This window comes from Prionailurus bengalensis, chromosome A3 (assembly GCF_016509475.1).
Source record: "Prionailurus bengalensis isolate Pbe53 chromosome A3, Fcat_Pben_1.1_paternal_pri, whole genome shotgun sequence".
NCBI classification, from domain to species: Eukaryota; Metazoa; Chordata; class Mammalia; order Carnivora; family Felidae; genus Prionailurus; species Prionailurus bengalensis.
The window spans coordinates 117,160,639-117,175,460 of record NC_057354.1 but is presented as its reverse complement, the minus strand read 5'-3'; the positions used below and the strand labels follow the sequence as shown (position 1 = coordinate 117,175,460).

At 50.7% G+C, this 14,822-nt stretch overlaps 2 protein-coding genes across 2 annotated transcripts in view; both read right to left on the bottom strand.

Annotated features, from left to right (window-relative positions):
- Window positions 1-947, bottom strand: part of ALK (ALK receptor tyrosine kinase) — a 38,123-nt gene extending 37,176 nt beyond the window's left edge. Inside the window, exon 1 of the mRNA XM_043604218.1 lies at window positions 649-947. The gene's annotated coding sequence lies outside the window, so the exon portion shown is untranslated. The remainder of the gene's footprint in view (window positions 1-648) is intronic.
- A 67-nt stretch (window positions 948-1,014) lies between these two features.
- The window catches only part of LOC122497295 (ALK tyrosine kinase receptor-like), a 145,511-nt gene continuing 131,703 nt past the window's right edge, over window positions 1,015-14,822 (bottom strand). The window contains exons 9-10 of the mRNA XM_043604219.1: window positions 7,949-8,099; window positions 1,015-1,669 (exon numbers count right to left, since the gene is read on the bottom strand). Coding sequence (XP_043460154.1) covers window positions 1,502-1,669; window positions 7,949-8,099 — 319 coding nt within the window. The 3' untranslated portion in view covers window positions 1,015-1,501. The remainder of the gene's footprint in view (window positions 1,670-7,948; window positions 8,100-14,822) is intronic.

Sequence of the window (14,822 nt, the reverse complement as noted above, 5' to 3'; positions counted from 1 at the left end):
CCCTACTCCCACTCTCCCTTCTCTTCTAGCCATCTCTCACTTGTAGGGAAAGTTTGAGGACTTGTTTTCATTAATCTCAAATCTTATATGCCTTCTGAGATCCTTGGTCTGATTGTGGAGAAAAGAAAATACAAAAATGAACTGCATTTTCTCTTCAGACACGGCGTCAACGTCTGTCTCCTATTTCTGTGTGGCTGGCTCTCACTAACGAGCACGGATTGCCAAACCATGGCGATTCCAGAAAGAGATTTTTCTAGCGGGATGTGTGATCTGGTAGCCCAGGGCCTGGAGGCACCGACCAGAGGGCCTCCAGGGTGGGGGGGTGCCCTGACTCTGCCCATACTCCTTCCATCCACTCACATCCAGTTGGATCTGATGAAGTTCAGGGAGGCTGGGCTTCCGTCCTAATGCTGCTGCCTGTCTCCTTTTCCCAGTGGCCCGCAATCCAAACCCCAGGTCAGTGAAGATGACTCCAGGTCCCTGAGCCGTGGGATGCCCTTCCTCCCTGGATGTTGGTACCAATATCCAGAGCTCCCAGCTTCTCGAGTGCCAGCAACCAAGATGCAGGTGCAATGACGACCGGCCGAGCCCAAGCTCTTGCGGTCCTGGGGGCGCGTCCTGGGAAAGGGCGGGCTTGTGGTGCCTTACCTGCGGCTCCGGAATTGCCATTCAGCCCCAGAACCGAGGAGTTATTTTCCAGTCTCTCGGGGTGGAATGTGTCTGTCTTGGCCCCGTAGGCCCTGCCGCCACCGCCAGCTGCAATGATCAGGGGCACTGGAACGCCATCCTTCATCTGCCCGGGGAGATGTTCAGAGACTGAGAAACAGAGCTGGGCTTCCACTATGGAGATCTCTGAGCCACTTCAGTGTTTAAAGTGTCTGAGCGCTTGCTGGGCCGTGGGTGACATCTCGGTGGTCTGAGGGGTCTGACCTCATGCTACCGCCACCCATTAGCTCTCACCTACCCCCCTTCCCACCCTCCCCCAGCTTCTGAGTCAGTCAGGGTTCAATCAGAGAAGCCAAAGCGCCGGGAGATATAAATATACCAACACCAGGAGGTGGGGATGGGGCTTTTCCTGAAGCTTCTCACACTAGCCTCAGAGGGCTGGGTGCTGGTGCTCAGAAGCGGGTCTCTCTGCTCCCACTTTCCTCCCCACTCTCCAGGGTTTCTGGCTTTGACCTCCACAACTTCAAGATTAAGCCCTCGGCATCACTGTCCTGGCAGAAGGACCGAGCAAGAAGCCTTGGCCTGGGTTTCATCATGTCAGAAACCCCACCTTAGGACAGAGGAGGGCACCAGGGGACCCTCTGGAACTTTGGGGTAGGGCCTGCCTGGTGACATCAGCGAGAGAAGAACCTGCTGGTTCTTGGACAGACAGGGACCCTTATGTCCCTCTGGGCCTCGGTTTGCTCATCTTTAAATGGGGCTGAGGACACCTGAGGTGTTTCATCCCCAGGCCCATCGTGAGAACCCACTGTGGTGGGTCCACGATTCGAGGACATCACCACCCATGGGAAGCTGGCACAGCCGACCTTACCTTAAATACGTAGGTGGCTCCGCCCCCTCCTCCGCCCCCTCCTGCCCACTCATGCACACTCCTGTTCACTCGGATTTCTTCTTCTATCACGTTGTTCTCTCCAATGCAGACTTTCTGGATTAACCGGTTTGTCTGTGGGAACAAAAAGCACCTCAGGTTTGTGTCCAAGGTTCTCTACTTCCCAGCAGACAGACCTTCTATGCTTAATGACAGGCTCTGAAGACCTCTCAAATAGCTTACAGTTGAGTTGAAGAGAGAAAAAACAAAATCTATACACAAGTAACTGTCACTAGGGAGTAGAGAGAAGGACGACAGGATAGCTTAGCTGGAAAATGCATGGGAAGTTGGGGGAGGGAGAGTGATTTTGTTGCTGACGTGATCAAGGAGGCCTGCCTGTAGGAGGTGGTGTTTAGTTGGGCCTCCAAGCATAGGGAGATTTAAAACAGAATGGGGAAAGGGCATTCCAGGGGAAGAGAGTAGCATGAGCCCAGAGAGAAGGAGGTGGGGGGGGGGGGCGGATTTGAGGAAACACACAAAGAGTCTCTTTGGCTCAGAAAAGTCCACCTTAGGATCCTCTGGACTCTGAAGGGGGAATGGCCAAGGCCCTCGGTGGGGAGATAGTGCAGAGGAAGTGTAAATGTGAGTGGGTAAGGAAATACAACTGGACAGTCAGACAATGGCCAGAAGCCTTGAATCCAACCAGACTTCATTCTCTAGGCAGCGGCGAGCCCTTGAAATGAATTTTTGAGAAGTTGCCATTTTGAAGTATCATGGGAAGAGAACACAACAGTGTGAGGCCAGGCTCAGATTTTACTCCCAGTCCATCTGCAGGAGAATCATGTCTCCATTTTGGACATCTCTTTCCTCCCATCTAATGTCCCACTTCTTGCCTCCAGAAATCCTCTGGCACGGCTCTGAATGGAGCTCTCTGTGTTCATCCTGGAGAATAGGGTGTGACCCCAGGAATCAGCAGACACCCCTGGGGGACCGTGGAGGAGGTGCTCCACCTCTGCGACCTCCAGGTGTGGGATGGGAATACAGACACTGCAGGCATCTTTACTGAGGATGGTACAGACAGGTGTCTGGGATAGTATGTCACAAGTTAGGGACCGAATAAATGGCTGTTGCTATTTTACACAGATGTACTCTGGGCCTGCACGTGGTCCTGGTGTGGGCCCAGGCATCTGGGAGTCCCTGGGGATGTGCAGGAAATCCCTGTGGCCCAGGATCCTGGAATCCCTGAATAAAGAGTGTAGTGCTTCAGGAACAGCCAGCCGGCTCGTCAGGCACAGCAGCTAAGAAGAACACTCCAAACATCCACCCAACTTCGGGGGAAAATGGCTTTCCTTTCACTTATTAGAAACAAGGCCAATAAAACATCACATTTCCATTGAATGCTGCTGTGTAACCAGCCAGTGGACGTGGCAATTCATCTTGAGCCACTCCTTATGCTAAAGCACTCAGGGGTGCCGGCAATGAGTACTAGAGAAATTTCCAGATAAATAGCCAAGATGCAATTTGTTTTATGGCATTTTGGATTTAATGATGGAAATAATTTGATATTTTTTAAAGTGGATTTAGTGTGGGTGGAAGCTTCTGAATTGCTGTTGTCGAGAGCTGACATTTCTCCTGTGTGTGTGCAGTGCTGTCCAGGTGGGGGATGGTGGGGGGAGAGCTGCTAACTGCCGCCTGGGGTGGACATGAAATGTCAGGACATGCTGTGAGGGCTGAGCCCGGGGGGCAGCGGACCCAAAGGTGGGCTGTCTGCTGGGCAGAGCAGAGCACAAAATATGGGGTCCAATCCGGCTTCTTGACTGGCTCTGTTGGAGATGTGCTGAGCCACGTTGGGTGAAGCATCTCACCTCTCTGGCCCTGCTTCCTCCAGTGTAAATTGAGGGGCTGCCCAGTATGAACCAGTGGTGCTAAGAAGGTCCATGCCCTCAGACCCTACTTTCTTCCTCCTCTCTGCCCAGCAGCAGTGAGGCCTCAATTCCTTGGGAATGCCTTCTTCCTGTGAACAGAATCTGCAGAGGGCTGGAGATTGCAGGAGTGGGAAGGAGGGAACCATTGGGCTAGTGGATGGCCTTTCGTCTAACCAGAGCTGAGACTCTCGCCCAACCCCCGTTGCCCCTGGGCATCTTCTTTAAATTGCACGGGCTGCGAAGAAGGGTGGATTCTCAGCCTGCCTCTTGCTGGACCCAGCAGCAGCATTTGGCAGACTTGCTCAAATCGCCATGATAGACTTTTTCACCTGACTTCCAGGAGACCACACCCTCTGGAATCTCCTCTGACCTCCATGGCTTGTTCCCCTCAGCCTCCTCTGCTCTTCTTTTCTTTAACCTCTTAATGTTGGGGGGTCCCCGGGGCTCAGTCTTTGGTCTTCCTCTTAATCAGTACTGCTCCTTAGTCAATCTCATCCTGGCTCAATTTTATGCCGACTTCTCCCAAATTTCTATCTCTACTCTAGACCTCACTCCTCAAGTCCAGTGGCCCATCTCCATTGGCTACTGGAAGTCTCCACCTGGCTGTCCACCAGACCTCTCCTAACCCTGCCCCCAATCTCCTTCCACAGCATTCCTGGCTCAGGTGACAGCAGCTCCCTCCTTCCTGTGGCTCAGGTGCAATTCCTGGAGTCGTCCTTGATCCTTTTTCTGTCTCAGTTCTTCATCTAGTTGGGCAGGAAATCCCTTTTGATTTCGCATTCCAAATATGCCCAGAATTCAGCTACTGTTGACATCTTTGTCCAAGCCATCATCATCTCTTGCCCAGACTAATGTAGTAAGCACTGAATTTATCATGCTGACTCTTCCCTTGGGCCCAAGTGGACTATTCAGTCTATGGCCAGGGTGAGTCTTACAACAGGCAAATCACAGCAGCTCCTTATCCCACCTTATTCCCACCCATAGGCTCAAAACCCTCCTGTGGCTTAAAAATGTCCTTATGGTGGCCTGATCACTTCATCTCTCACCTACTCTCCCTCTTGCTCCCCCAACTCACCCTGGTTATTTTGGGAGCACACCAGGCACACTCCCACCTCAAGGACCTGGCTTCTGCTTGGCTGGTGTCCCCAGATATTTTCCTGGTTCCATCCTTTTCAGGACTCTGCTCAGCTGTCATTTGTCCAATAGGCTTCCCTTGACCACCCTATGTATAATTGCAACCTGTCCCACACACCTGACTCTTTTTACCCTACTTCTGTTCACTGAAACACTCTCATGTCTGGGTGTTCTGACTGACTGATGTTTACTAGCCATTGTTCATCCCTCCTCCCCCAACGGAAATGTTAGCTCCTTCAGGGCAAAGATCTTTCTTTGTTCACAGATATATATCAAGTTGCTAGAGCAGTGCCTGGCACAGATAAGGTATTTGATAGATATTTGCTGAATACATGTGAATGAACTGGGGACTGTCTGGGTGTGGGCTGATGCCTCACAATATTTGCCTTGCGAGTGATGGTAGTTGTGATATTTAAAATTTAGACCCATGGTTTTGCTGACTTGGGGACACCTGGAAAATGTCTGGACACATTTCTGATTGTCAGCACTGAGGGGATGCTACTGGCATCAGGTGGGTAGAGGCCAGAGATACTGCTCAAGAGCCTACAGTGCCCATCACAACAAAGACCCATTTGCTCCAAAATGTCAATAGTGCTGATGTTGAGAGACCCATCCCACCAGATCTGGTGGTCATGCCACCAGATGAGGCTTGGGAGGAACTGGAGAAGCAGGAGCTGAGGGGGTTTCCAGCGGCCAGAGCCCACGCACAAGGAAGAACAACTCCACGCACAAGGAAGTGTAGCCACGCACAAAGGAAGAATGACTCCACACAGGTGTATTATCGCACCAGGAAAGCTGCCAAACCCTGCAGTTTAATTCTTAGAGTGCACTCCATTCTTGAGAGGATCCTCTCTAGGCACCATGTTTCTGCCTGGAGAGGACTGGAGATTGAGTTAGTGCTGTGAATGAAGGTCTTTCTTTCTCTCTCTGCCAGTGACTCCCGCGATGTGGAGCCAAAGGGAAGCCCCAGGACTAACCCCACCCCTTGTTCCTACGATGCCTGGCCCCACCAGCAGAGGGGGCTGCTCTCCGTCCCTGGCTGAGAATGGGCTTCTTCAGAGCTCTCCTTGTGGTTTCACAAAGTTTGAGAGCAAGTAGGTTGATTAATACAATGATAAAGTGCAGCAACCCTGAGGAGCAAGTAGATTACAATTGAATTAAAAAAAAAAGGACTTGGTCCTGTGAAAAGACATAACTGATTACAATCCAATCAAGTAAAAGTCCCTTGCAGAAGTCAATGCAATCTTTCTGCTTAGATGAAAGAATTACATTAGCACTCAATACATTCCTGTGGAAATTACAGCAGCCTGTAATTTAATGACTTAATATATTGTATCAGGTTGGAAAGTCCTGATTATAGTTGCTAAATAAAAGTTGGAGTCCAGACATTTCTCATGCACAAGATTGCACCTGCTAAGCCTCCTCCTATTGCTTTGTTTTAACCCTGAAAGGTGGAGGTGGGGATGGGTGTTGTGCTTTATTCCTCGCTCCCAGCCAGCGGCCCAGCTTTTAGGAGTCTTGAGTTTGTTTTGTGGAATTGTACTCCTTTCTGTGTAGTCCCTGTTCCCACATCTGTCCCCCAAGGCTACTCTTGAATAAGTTCTTACAGAAGGGGCCCTGGGTCCTGGGCACTAGAACTCTGCTCCCTGCCTTGGCCCCACCCTGGGCAGAAGCCGTGCTTCAGGTGAGCACCTAAGGTCAGTACCTAATGGTGCTGAGTTCCCGCCAGGAGAGCCGGCACCACCAGGCTCCTGTCTCCGCCAACACAGACAAGAGGCAAACACCTGGCGTGCTGGACTCTGCATGGTTGCTCCTTTGTTAGTCTTCAGGGTCTCCTTCTTCTGGCAATTTTAGAACACTGCTGTCTTTCTTAAGTTCTGCTGTTGGAGAGCTCCCTGTTTGACAGGTGGATACTGCAATGGGGTCAGAAACCAGAGTGACAGGCTGTTTCTGGGACTACAGAGGATGGCAGTCTGGCTTGTTAGATGACAGGCTCTAAGTGGGGAAAAGGAAAAGGGCATAGAAACCAAGTCCCAGGCAAGCGCAGGGCACAGCACAAACAAGAGCCAGAGCCTCTACTCTGTGCTGTATTACGAGTGGCTTTGGAAAAGTCCCTTCACCTCTGTGGTCTCCATTTTCTCATCTGTAAATTGGGGAGAGTGGACTGCATGGTGTTCTAGCTCTGATTCTAGGCTTTAACTTTTCTTTTTTAGTTTTAATCACCCAGATAATAAACGTTACATGAATACATTCTTTTTGTGATATCAGACATCACTAGTAAAGCAACCCCAACTCTAGTCTCCTCCTCAGAAGCAACCACTATCTGGGGTGCCTGGGTGGTTCAGTTGGTTAAGCTACTGACTTCGGCTCTAGGTCATGATCTCGCAGTTTGTGAGTTCGAGCCCTGCGTCGGGCTCTGTGCTGACAGCTCAGAGCCTGGAGCCTACTTCAGATTCTATATCTCCCCCTTTCTCTATGCCTCCCCTGCTCATACTCTGCATCTCTCTGTCTCTCAATAATAAATAAACATTTAAAAAATTTTTAAAAAAGGAAGCAACCACTGTTATCTGTATCTTTTGGAAATTTCCCTATGCATTTATGTACAATTATGTGGCTATGAATCTGTTATTTAGAGCTGAGCAGAAAATGTTTAAACTGGTATTTTTCTGGGGCGCCTGGGTGGCTCAGTTAAGCATCCGACTCTTGGTTATGGCTCAGGTCATGATCTCATGGTTTATGAGTTCGAGCCCCATGTTGGGCTCCATGATGACAGTGCTGAGCTTGCTTGGGATTCTCTCTCTCTCCCTCTCTCTTCCCCTCCGCTGCTTGCTCTCTCTCTCTCTCTCTCTCTCTCTTTCAAAATACATAAATAAACTTAAAAAAAATTTAAACTGGTATTTTCCAGTTTTATAATAATGGGCTAAAGATGTTGGTGTCCTAGCAAGAAAGTTTAGGAAAAGGGCTTCAACTTGTAGTCTGCTGAGAACAACCATTTGCCCATTCAAGTTGGATCCAGCTTTAGAAAGTTTAGGAAAAGGGCTCCAACTTGTAGTCTGCTGAGAACAACCATTTGCCCATTCAAGTTGGATCCAGCTTTTTAGTTTTAAGCGTTCCTCTTGAAATCCATGCCTCAGCCTTAGTTCCTGTGGGGAGGTGAAACCCCAACAGCCATACCGCCTACTTTCTTATGTACCCCAATGGGCCAGGAAATGGAGGGACATTTGCAGGCAGAACAAGGGCTGAGTCCTGCCATCTTTGAATATGAGCCCCCAGAAGGAAAGAGTCCAGATGCCCTGTGAGGGACTGCCCAGGTCCTGTTGAGTGTGAAGGAGAGGTCCCCACTCTGGGCACTTACGCTGGGACAGGCGTCTTCCCCCTGCTGTCCGACCAGGATATACAGCGTGTCGCCCTTCTCCAGGTTGAAGATGCCCAGCACAGACACGCCGTGGGACCGCATCATGGTGTTCTTCCCGCCTTTCCCGCCAGCAGCTCCGTAGCCCGAGATGCTGCAACAGAGCAGAACACATGAAGACTGACTCCTTTCCTTCGAACCCAGCAGGTTCCAGTGGGCTCAGTGCACCCCATCGTGGTCCTGATGGTTCTCTCCCACATCATCAGGCCATGAGGTCAGCAAGGAGGGATCCTCTCCCCATGGTCAGAAGAGGACAGTCAAGTTTAGAGAGGTATAGGGAATTGCCCCATTCACAGAGGTAGGAAGGTAAAGAACTAATAACGGGTACAAAAGAGAAAGAAAGGGAGGAGAGAGGGAAACAGGTAGAGTCTGTTCTAATGTGGGGTGTTGGGGGGATGATTTCCAGAATGTCTGGGATTTCCCATTATGGTTTCTCTCCTGTCCAAGATCAAAGGACTCATGTGACCTTAGACAATTGACTTAACTGTCCTGTTCCACATCTGTAAAATAGGGCTAGTAAGAGGACCTACCTTGTAGCCCATGTGTGTGTGAGGAGTAAAGGAATTAAGACAAGCAGCCATAGAATTGTGGCTGATACATAATAAGCATTTATTATAATAGTAGTTATTACATATTATTATATTATATGATACATATGATTATAACTTATATATTATTATTATTATTAATGGTGAAGGTAGTAGTAATCGACTTCATACACAGTTTTAAAGTTTCCTCACCGGGTCTAGACACAAGTAAGTTCCACATGGAATGAGTGAGGTGAGCAGTGTTTCTGAGAGCAGACTGCTTATTCCCATCCTACTAGCGACTCTTTCTAGAGCAATGTGTGGGCAGAAAACAAACAACCAATCATGAGAAATAAAAACAGAGTTGGGGGGAGGTGTGGCGGGATTATTTCCGCTGCCTCTTAGGTTGTTGAGATGAAGTCAAACAAGGATGGGAGAAAAAGAACTCAGTTGGTGACCCTTACCAGGAAAGCAGCATGTCTGGAAGACAGCTACACACTAGCTACAAATGCCTCCCCAGAGATCATCTGCCAGGGAAAGGGACGGGGGAGGTTTTCACGTCCCTGTGCATTCAGATCCGAGGTCCTTTATGAAAAGCGTTCAGGAAGAGATGCAAGGCAGTTTTGTACGTGTGCACACACAGTGGCTTTTGCCACCTGCAATTCTAGGAAATGTTCCATGTTCCAAGCGTGTGAAGGGTCTCCTGGGGGCTCTCCTAAGGCAGAGCTAAGCCCCGTTCTGCAGAGAGAAGCCTGGAGGGCTGGCTGATTGCTAATGTAGCAGGTGAAGGACTGAGGTCTCCGTGGAATGCCACTGTGGGTCGCCAGGCACTGAGAGTAGTTCACTGAAAACTGATGTGGCTTAGGGCTGTGTGCATAAGGGGAGATGGGAGATGGGCTCCAGGCCCTCCTGGGGCTTAACAAAGAAACTAGAGAGACAGGCCTAGTTATGAGAAAAGAAGTCCCACCATAAAGGCGGCTCTATCAGGGAGGCCAAGTGGAGGGACCAGAAGACTTTGAGTTCTATGAACGGAGTGGACTATTTCCTAGCTGTGTATCCTCTTAGAGTCCTAGCCTCTTCTGTAGTCAAAGAACCATATCTGTCTTTCTCATATGTTTTCACTCTTATGTGGATCCTGAGAAACTTAACAGAAGACCATGGGGGAGGGGAAGGGGTAAAAAAAAGTTACAGAGAAGGAAGGAGGCAAACCATAAGAGACTCTTAAAAACTGAGAATAAACTGAGGATTGATGGGGGTGAGAGGGAGGGGAAAGTGGGTGATGGGCATTGAGGAGGGCACCTGTTGGGATGAGCACTGGGTGTTGTATGAAAACCAATCTGACAATAAATTTCATATTAAAAAAAAACGAAGAACACTATCTTCTTTTCTGAACTCACAGGATAGAGGGGAGGTTAACATCAAAAAGAGATAATGGGTAAAAGCATTGAGAAAGTGGCAAATCTCTGCACAAAGTCAGGGCAATCAGGTGTTCTGAGCCTGAAAAGGGAGACAGGACTGTGACAGGCATTGTAGTAGTGGCATGCTCTGGTGGCACTGGGGGTGGCCGAGATGACAGATGGGTAGGACTCTCAGACAAGCAGAAACAGGTGGAGGGTGGGAGTCAGGTGGAAGCGAAGTGAATGGAAGTGAAGAGGCAGGAAAACCTATGGAATGTGTGGGTGTAGCAGGGTGGCTGGGGTGGAGAAGGAAGAGGACGTAGGTCTGCAGAGGGAGGTAGGGTTAATTCCTGAACATCCCACAAGATGGCAGGCATGAATGCACATGAGTCCCCCTGCCCCCCCACCCCCAGCCCATAGGCATAAATAGTAGCTGTTAGTAATTCATTTGACAGACGAGGACACCGAGGTTCAGAGGGATTAAGTAACTCATCTGAGGCTACACAGCCGGTCAGTGGCAGACCCTTGTCCAAACCCCCACATTTCCCCTCGAAGAGGCCATTTCCTCTCTGACATGCTGCTGCAAGGCTTCTGTGGATACACAGGGAGGGTGGCCTGAGAAGCTACTGGCCCATCCTTGCTCCTGACTCATTAGAAATAAAGACGGTGGCAAGGACAATTAAAAGGCTGAGGGGAAAGGAAGGCTTATTGGTGAGAGGAAAGCAGCAGAAAATTCTTCAGCCCAGAGAAGGGAAGCCTGGGGCAGGGGTGGGTGGCAGTGGGGTTCCAGAGATGGTCTGTGTAGAATGTAGGGATAGCATGTGGTTAGGCCCCTCTCCTCAGTCCTGCCAGCTACTCCGTGTTCGGGGCTTTGCCAGGTTGCAGGAGAAAATCCTGTCAACCTGAAGGTGTGGTTTGCTTGGAAAACTGCTGCTGGAGACAGAGACCTCGTCCTGCCCACTTGTGCTGTGGCTGAGAGGTAAGCGGTACCCTGTGCATCCCATCCTGCCTTGTTTGCATATCCATTTGCATAAATCTGCATGCATTATGAATCATTCTGAACTCTTGCACATGTATAAATTTAGCCAAATTATTATATTTTAGAAGTCGTTTGTTCCTGACTCACTTTCCCTCCCTAGCCCTTCTTCCCTATTTCTCCTGCCCCCGCCCCCCCTCCCCCCATTATGGACTCTAGCCCCTTCTAGGCCTTGACCTAGCTCTTGGCAATTAGGTGGGATGCAAAGAGGCCTGAGTTCTGAGGCACATGCTGGGCATTCTGCGGGCTGTGTGACTCGGGGCAAGCTGGTTAACCTCCCAGAGCCTCAGCTCCCCGCCAAGGAAAAATGAGGACAAGGACCCCTGCCCTCATGAGGAGAAGTGGTGGGTTTGAAGAGACCACACACTGATGCCAAGTGCAAGGTTGGACTCGGGGCTGGGGTCAGTTCTCCAGAGTAGACAGTAGAGCCTGGCAACTGGCAACTGGCCATCAGCAGCCAGATTTCACTTTCCTGTTGCTGGCCTCAGCCCCACAACTCCACCCTGGATTAGGGACTGGATTAAAGCCAGGGGAGCAGGCGACAGCCTGCCTGGACTAATTGTAGGAGAAGGGGCACCTCCCTCGTCAACCCTCTGAGTCCTGAAGTCCCACCGTAGAGCTGCCCTCCTTTGGAAGCTTCGAGTTGCTGCTATGTACAATGCTCATCTCCTCTGGAGTGGGCTGTGCCACAGCAAGAATGCAGATAGACCTGGATCCAAATCCAAGCTGTTACTCAATGCCAGGAGTGGGTGAGGTGCCCCTTCCTGGGTGCTGACCCTGCACTTGGCCGACCCTTACATTTTGTGTCTGAGGCACCTTGCTACCTCTCCTGGCCCTGCCAGCATTACTCATGGGCTGTGTGACTTTTGGGCAGGCTACTGACATTTTTTGAGCTCCACTTTTCTTATCCACAAAAGAGAGGTACCTACCTTGCAATGTTGCTGTTTGAATTAAATGACATAATGCCCATAAGGGACCCAATTCAGTGCCTGGAGGGTAGTCAGCGAGCACCAAATAGCAGCTGCTGTTCTGATGCATCCCTGTGGGTGAGCCTGTCTACTCCTCTTCTGGGGGTGACTTCTGGGAGGTGGAAGCAAGTGAATGAATGAGGCCCTGATTTCTAGAGAATAGGCCAATAGGTGGAGGAGGCTGTGGCCACAGGGGTCTGGGGTCAAGGCTATCCAGTTTCACCCAGGGAACCAGTGGGGGCACAGGCAGCCTTGATGATTCTAAAGACCTCTGAGTCATATGAATCATGTCACACAAACTCATGCCAGAATAATAACCTCAGCCTGACTCTCCAAAGCTTGCCCCCCACTCTGATTCCTTGTAAACAATTTATTTTTGATGGTTGACAAACGACAACAAATTAATATACCTGCCACTCAAGTGGGGAAAATGACTTGCAGTGATTCCAATTTACTGGAAATTACAAGATACTGTTCTTGACGAGCTGATGCTGTAATTTTTTTGTTTTTCCTCATCTAAATCCATGCCCCCTGGTCAGAATGGATGTTTATTGGGTTTGCGTTTTGTATTATTGACTGTGAACCATTGTTACCTGATGTAATTGAGTTGTGAATCTTTTTAAAATAAAGAATTAGCAGCAAATCAAAGTGGCTGCCTGCCGGATCCCGAAACGAAAGCATGGCTAGTGTGCAGTATGATGGCCTGTCAGCCGCCACACATCCGTGGGGACACTGGAGGTTGACCGACGGAGGGAGTGAGTGAACCTGCTTGGAGATATATGGAGCACCTCATTCCTCTCCTGAACCCCACTCTCTGCTCTGCCTCTACTTCCTAGCGGGATCTTGGGTGAGTCCCTCTCTTCTTTAGCCTTGAAATCAGGGTAGTAAGATCTGCCTTGCCCATCCCAGCCCACAGGTTTATCGTGAGGGCACAGGAGGCATGGGAGTGTGTACGAGGCTTGGTCAGTGGAAAATTTCTGCTTACATGCATAGTTGCATTATCTATATGGGTCATTTGAGCCATCAGGAGACACCCCTGGGGGTAAGGGGTGAGTTGTGGAGGCACGTGCTTCTTGCAGCCCCAGTTTTGTTCTGGATCGCACCAGTGAGCAAGGCTGATGGTGCAACCTTCCTGACCAGTGCAGCCCTAAGCACCTGGGAATATCAGAGCTAGAGGGGAGCTCAGTAACCTCTCTCTAAAACCCTGCCCGCCACCCCCCCCCCCCCCCGCTACAGATAGAGACACTGCAGAGAAGGGAAAGCACACTTTCAAGGTCACATGGTGTCAGTGGCAGAATTTGGACCCAAACACCATTCTGCCTGCAGCCCATCAATCGTTGTGCAATCTCCCTGCCTCTGACTTTCCCTGCTCTGTGCTCTCCATGGCGATGGCTATCTGCACAATTACTCTGGCAATTGATCATGCCTGTGACTCTCTCCTACAGTTGTCTAGGACTGTATTGGCACTGTGGACTGTTAATTTCACTTTTGTGCCCTGCAGTCTTTGCAAAGATGGTGAGGCTCCAGTGTCTCAGTCCTCTCTGCAAGTCATGCAGCGCCTATTCAGTGGCCGGCACGCAGTAGGAGCCCTGTGGCTCAGTACCCGGCATGCAGTAGGAGCCCCATGGCTCAGTGGCTGGCACACAGTAGGAGCTCCGTGGCTGCTTGTGGATTGGGTTGAATTATAGTGTCATCCAGCTGCACACGCTGGTCCCTGGAGCCAGGTGAGGAAATGCGTGTCAGTGATGGAGACCACGAGGAACAGCTGTGGCCCAGGTCAGCTGGCAGGAATTGCTGGCTCCAGCTGGGGTCCGGGACCTCTTGTACATTATGTCTGAGGAACAAGTGAACCATGAGAGAACTGCCATCGGGAGCTGTGGGCCATGCTTGACAAATGTTTTTATAAATGATCTGTGTGTGTGGGGTGGTGGGGCAGGGGGAAGGCTGAGGGCTGGGGAGGAGGGTGAACTCTAGAGAAGCAGGGAGGAAGGCAGAGGGGAGAAAAGGAGGGACAGACAGGAGAGGAAGGCAGGAAGAGTGAGAGGTGGCTGATGACATCTACTGATGTGTGGGGTACGTCCCACAAAGAGTCCCACAAAGTCCCTAGCAGTCTGTCTCCACTCCACGGTGAGGCTGAGGTTCTCCCCACCCCAGCATCCATGATCTTTTTGTGCCCCACATTGGCCGCACCCCCATGGGCACACTCTAGACATGGTCACTCAGAGCTGTGACCCAGAAATCTCCCTTCATCAGGTGACACTCTCCCTATTACCCTAATCCTTGCCTGTCCTTCTCAGCCAAGCTCCTCGAGGTGGTAGCTGTCACTCACTGTCCTGCCTCCTCAGCCCCCAGGCATGGCAGTCATCCTGGGTCCTGCCTCCTCGCCGAGTCCAGCAGTCATGCTGAGTCCGCCTCCCAAATACTTGGTGGCCCCGCGGGGCCCCTCCATGTGCGCCTCTCTGCCCCAGCCTAGCTCTTCAGGACTCAACCCAGCTGCCTTCCATCTGCTATCACCGCCTCCAGGCTCGCTTCTCTCTCAAGCTGGCGCCAGAGGGAGCCAACGGCATTTGGGACGCGAGGCTCCAGCCTAGGGGCTCCTTCCTCCCCTCTTCTTTGTGGACAAGCCTACCACCTTCGAGACTGCCCTCAAGCTGTCTCCCCGTGGAAGCCAGTCTGGAACTCAGGCCCTTCCCTGGCCTCTGATAGCAGCGCCTGATGAAGCCTCCATGCAGTACTTTCTACATCACACCGAAATGCTTTTTTCTGTGTCCGACACCCCCATTGGCTGGGGTTCCTCTTAGGCAGGGAGTGGATCATGTGCACCTTTATATACTTCGTGTCAGGCACGGCGTCCTAATATGTGCTGAATGCGGTCCACTGAGACTTGCG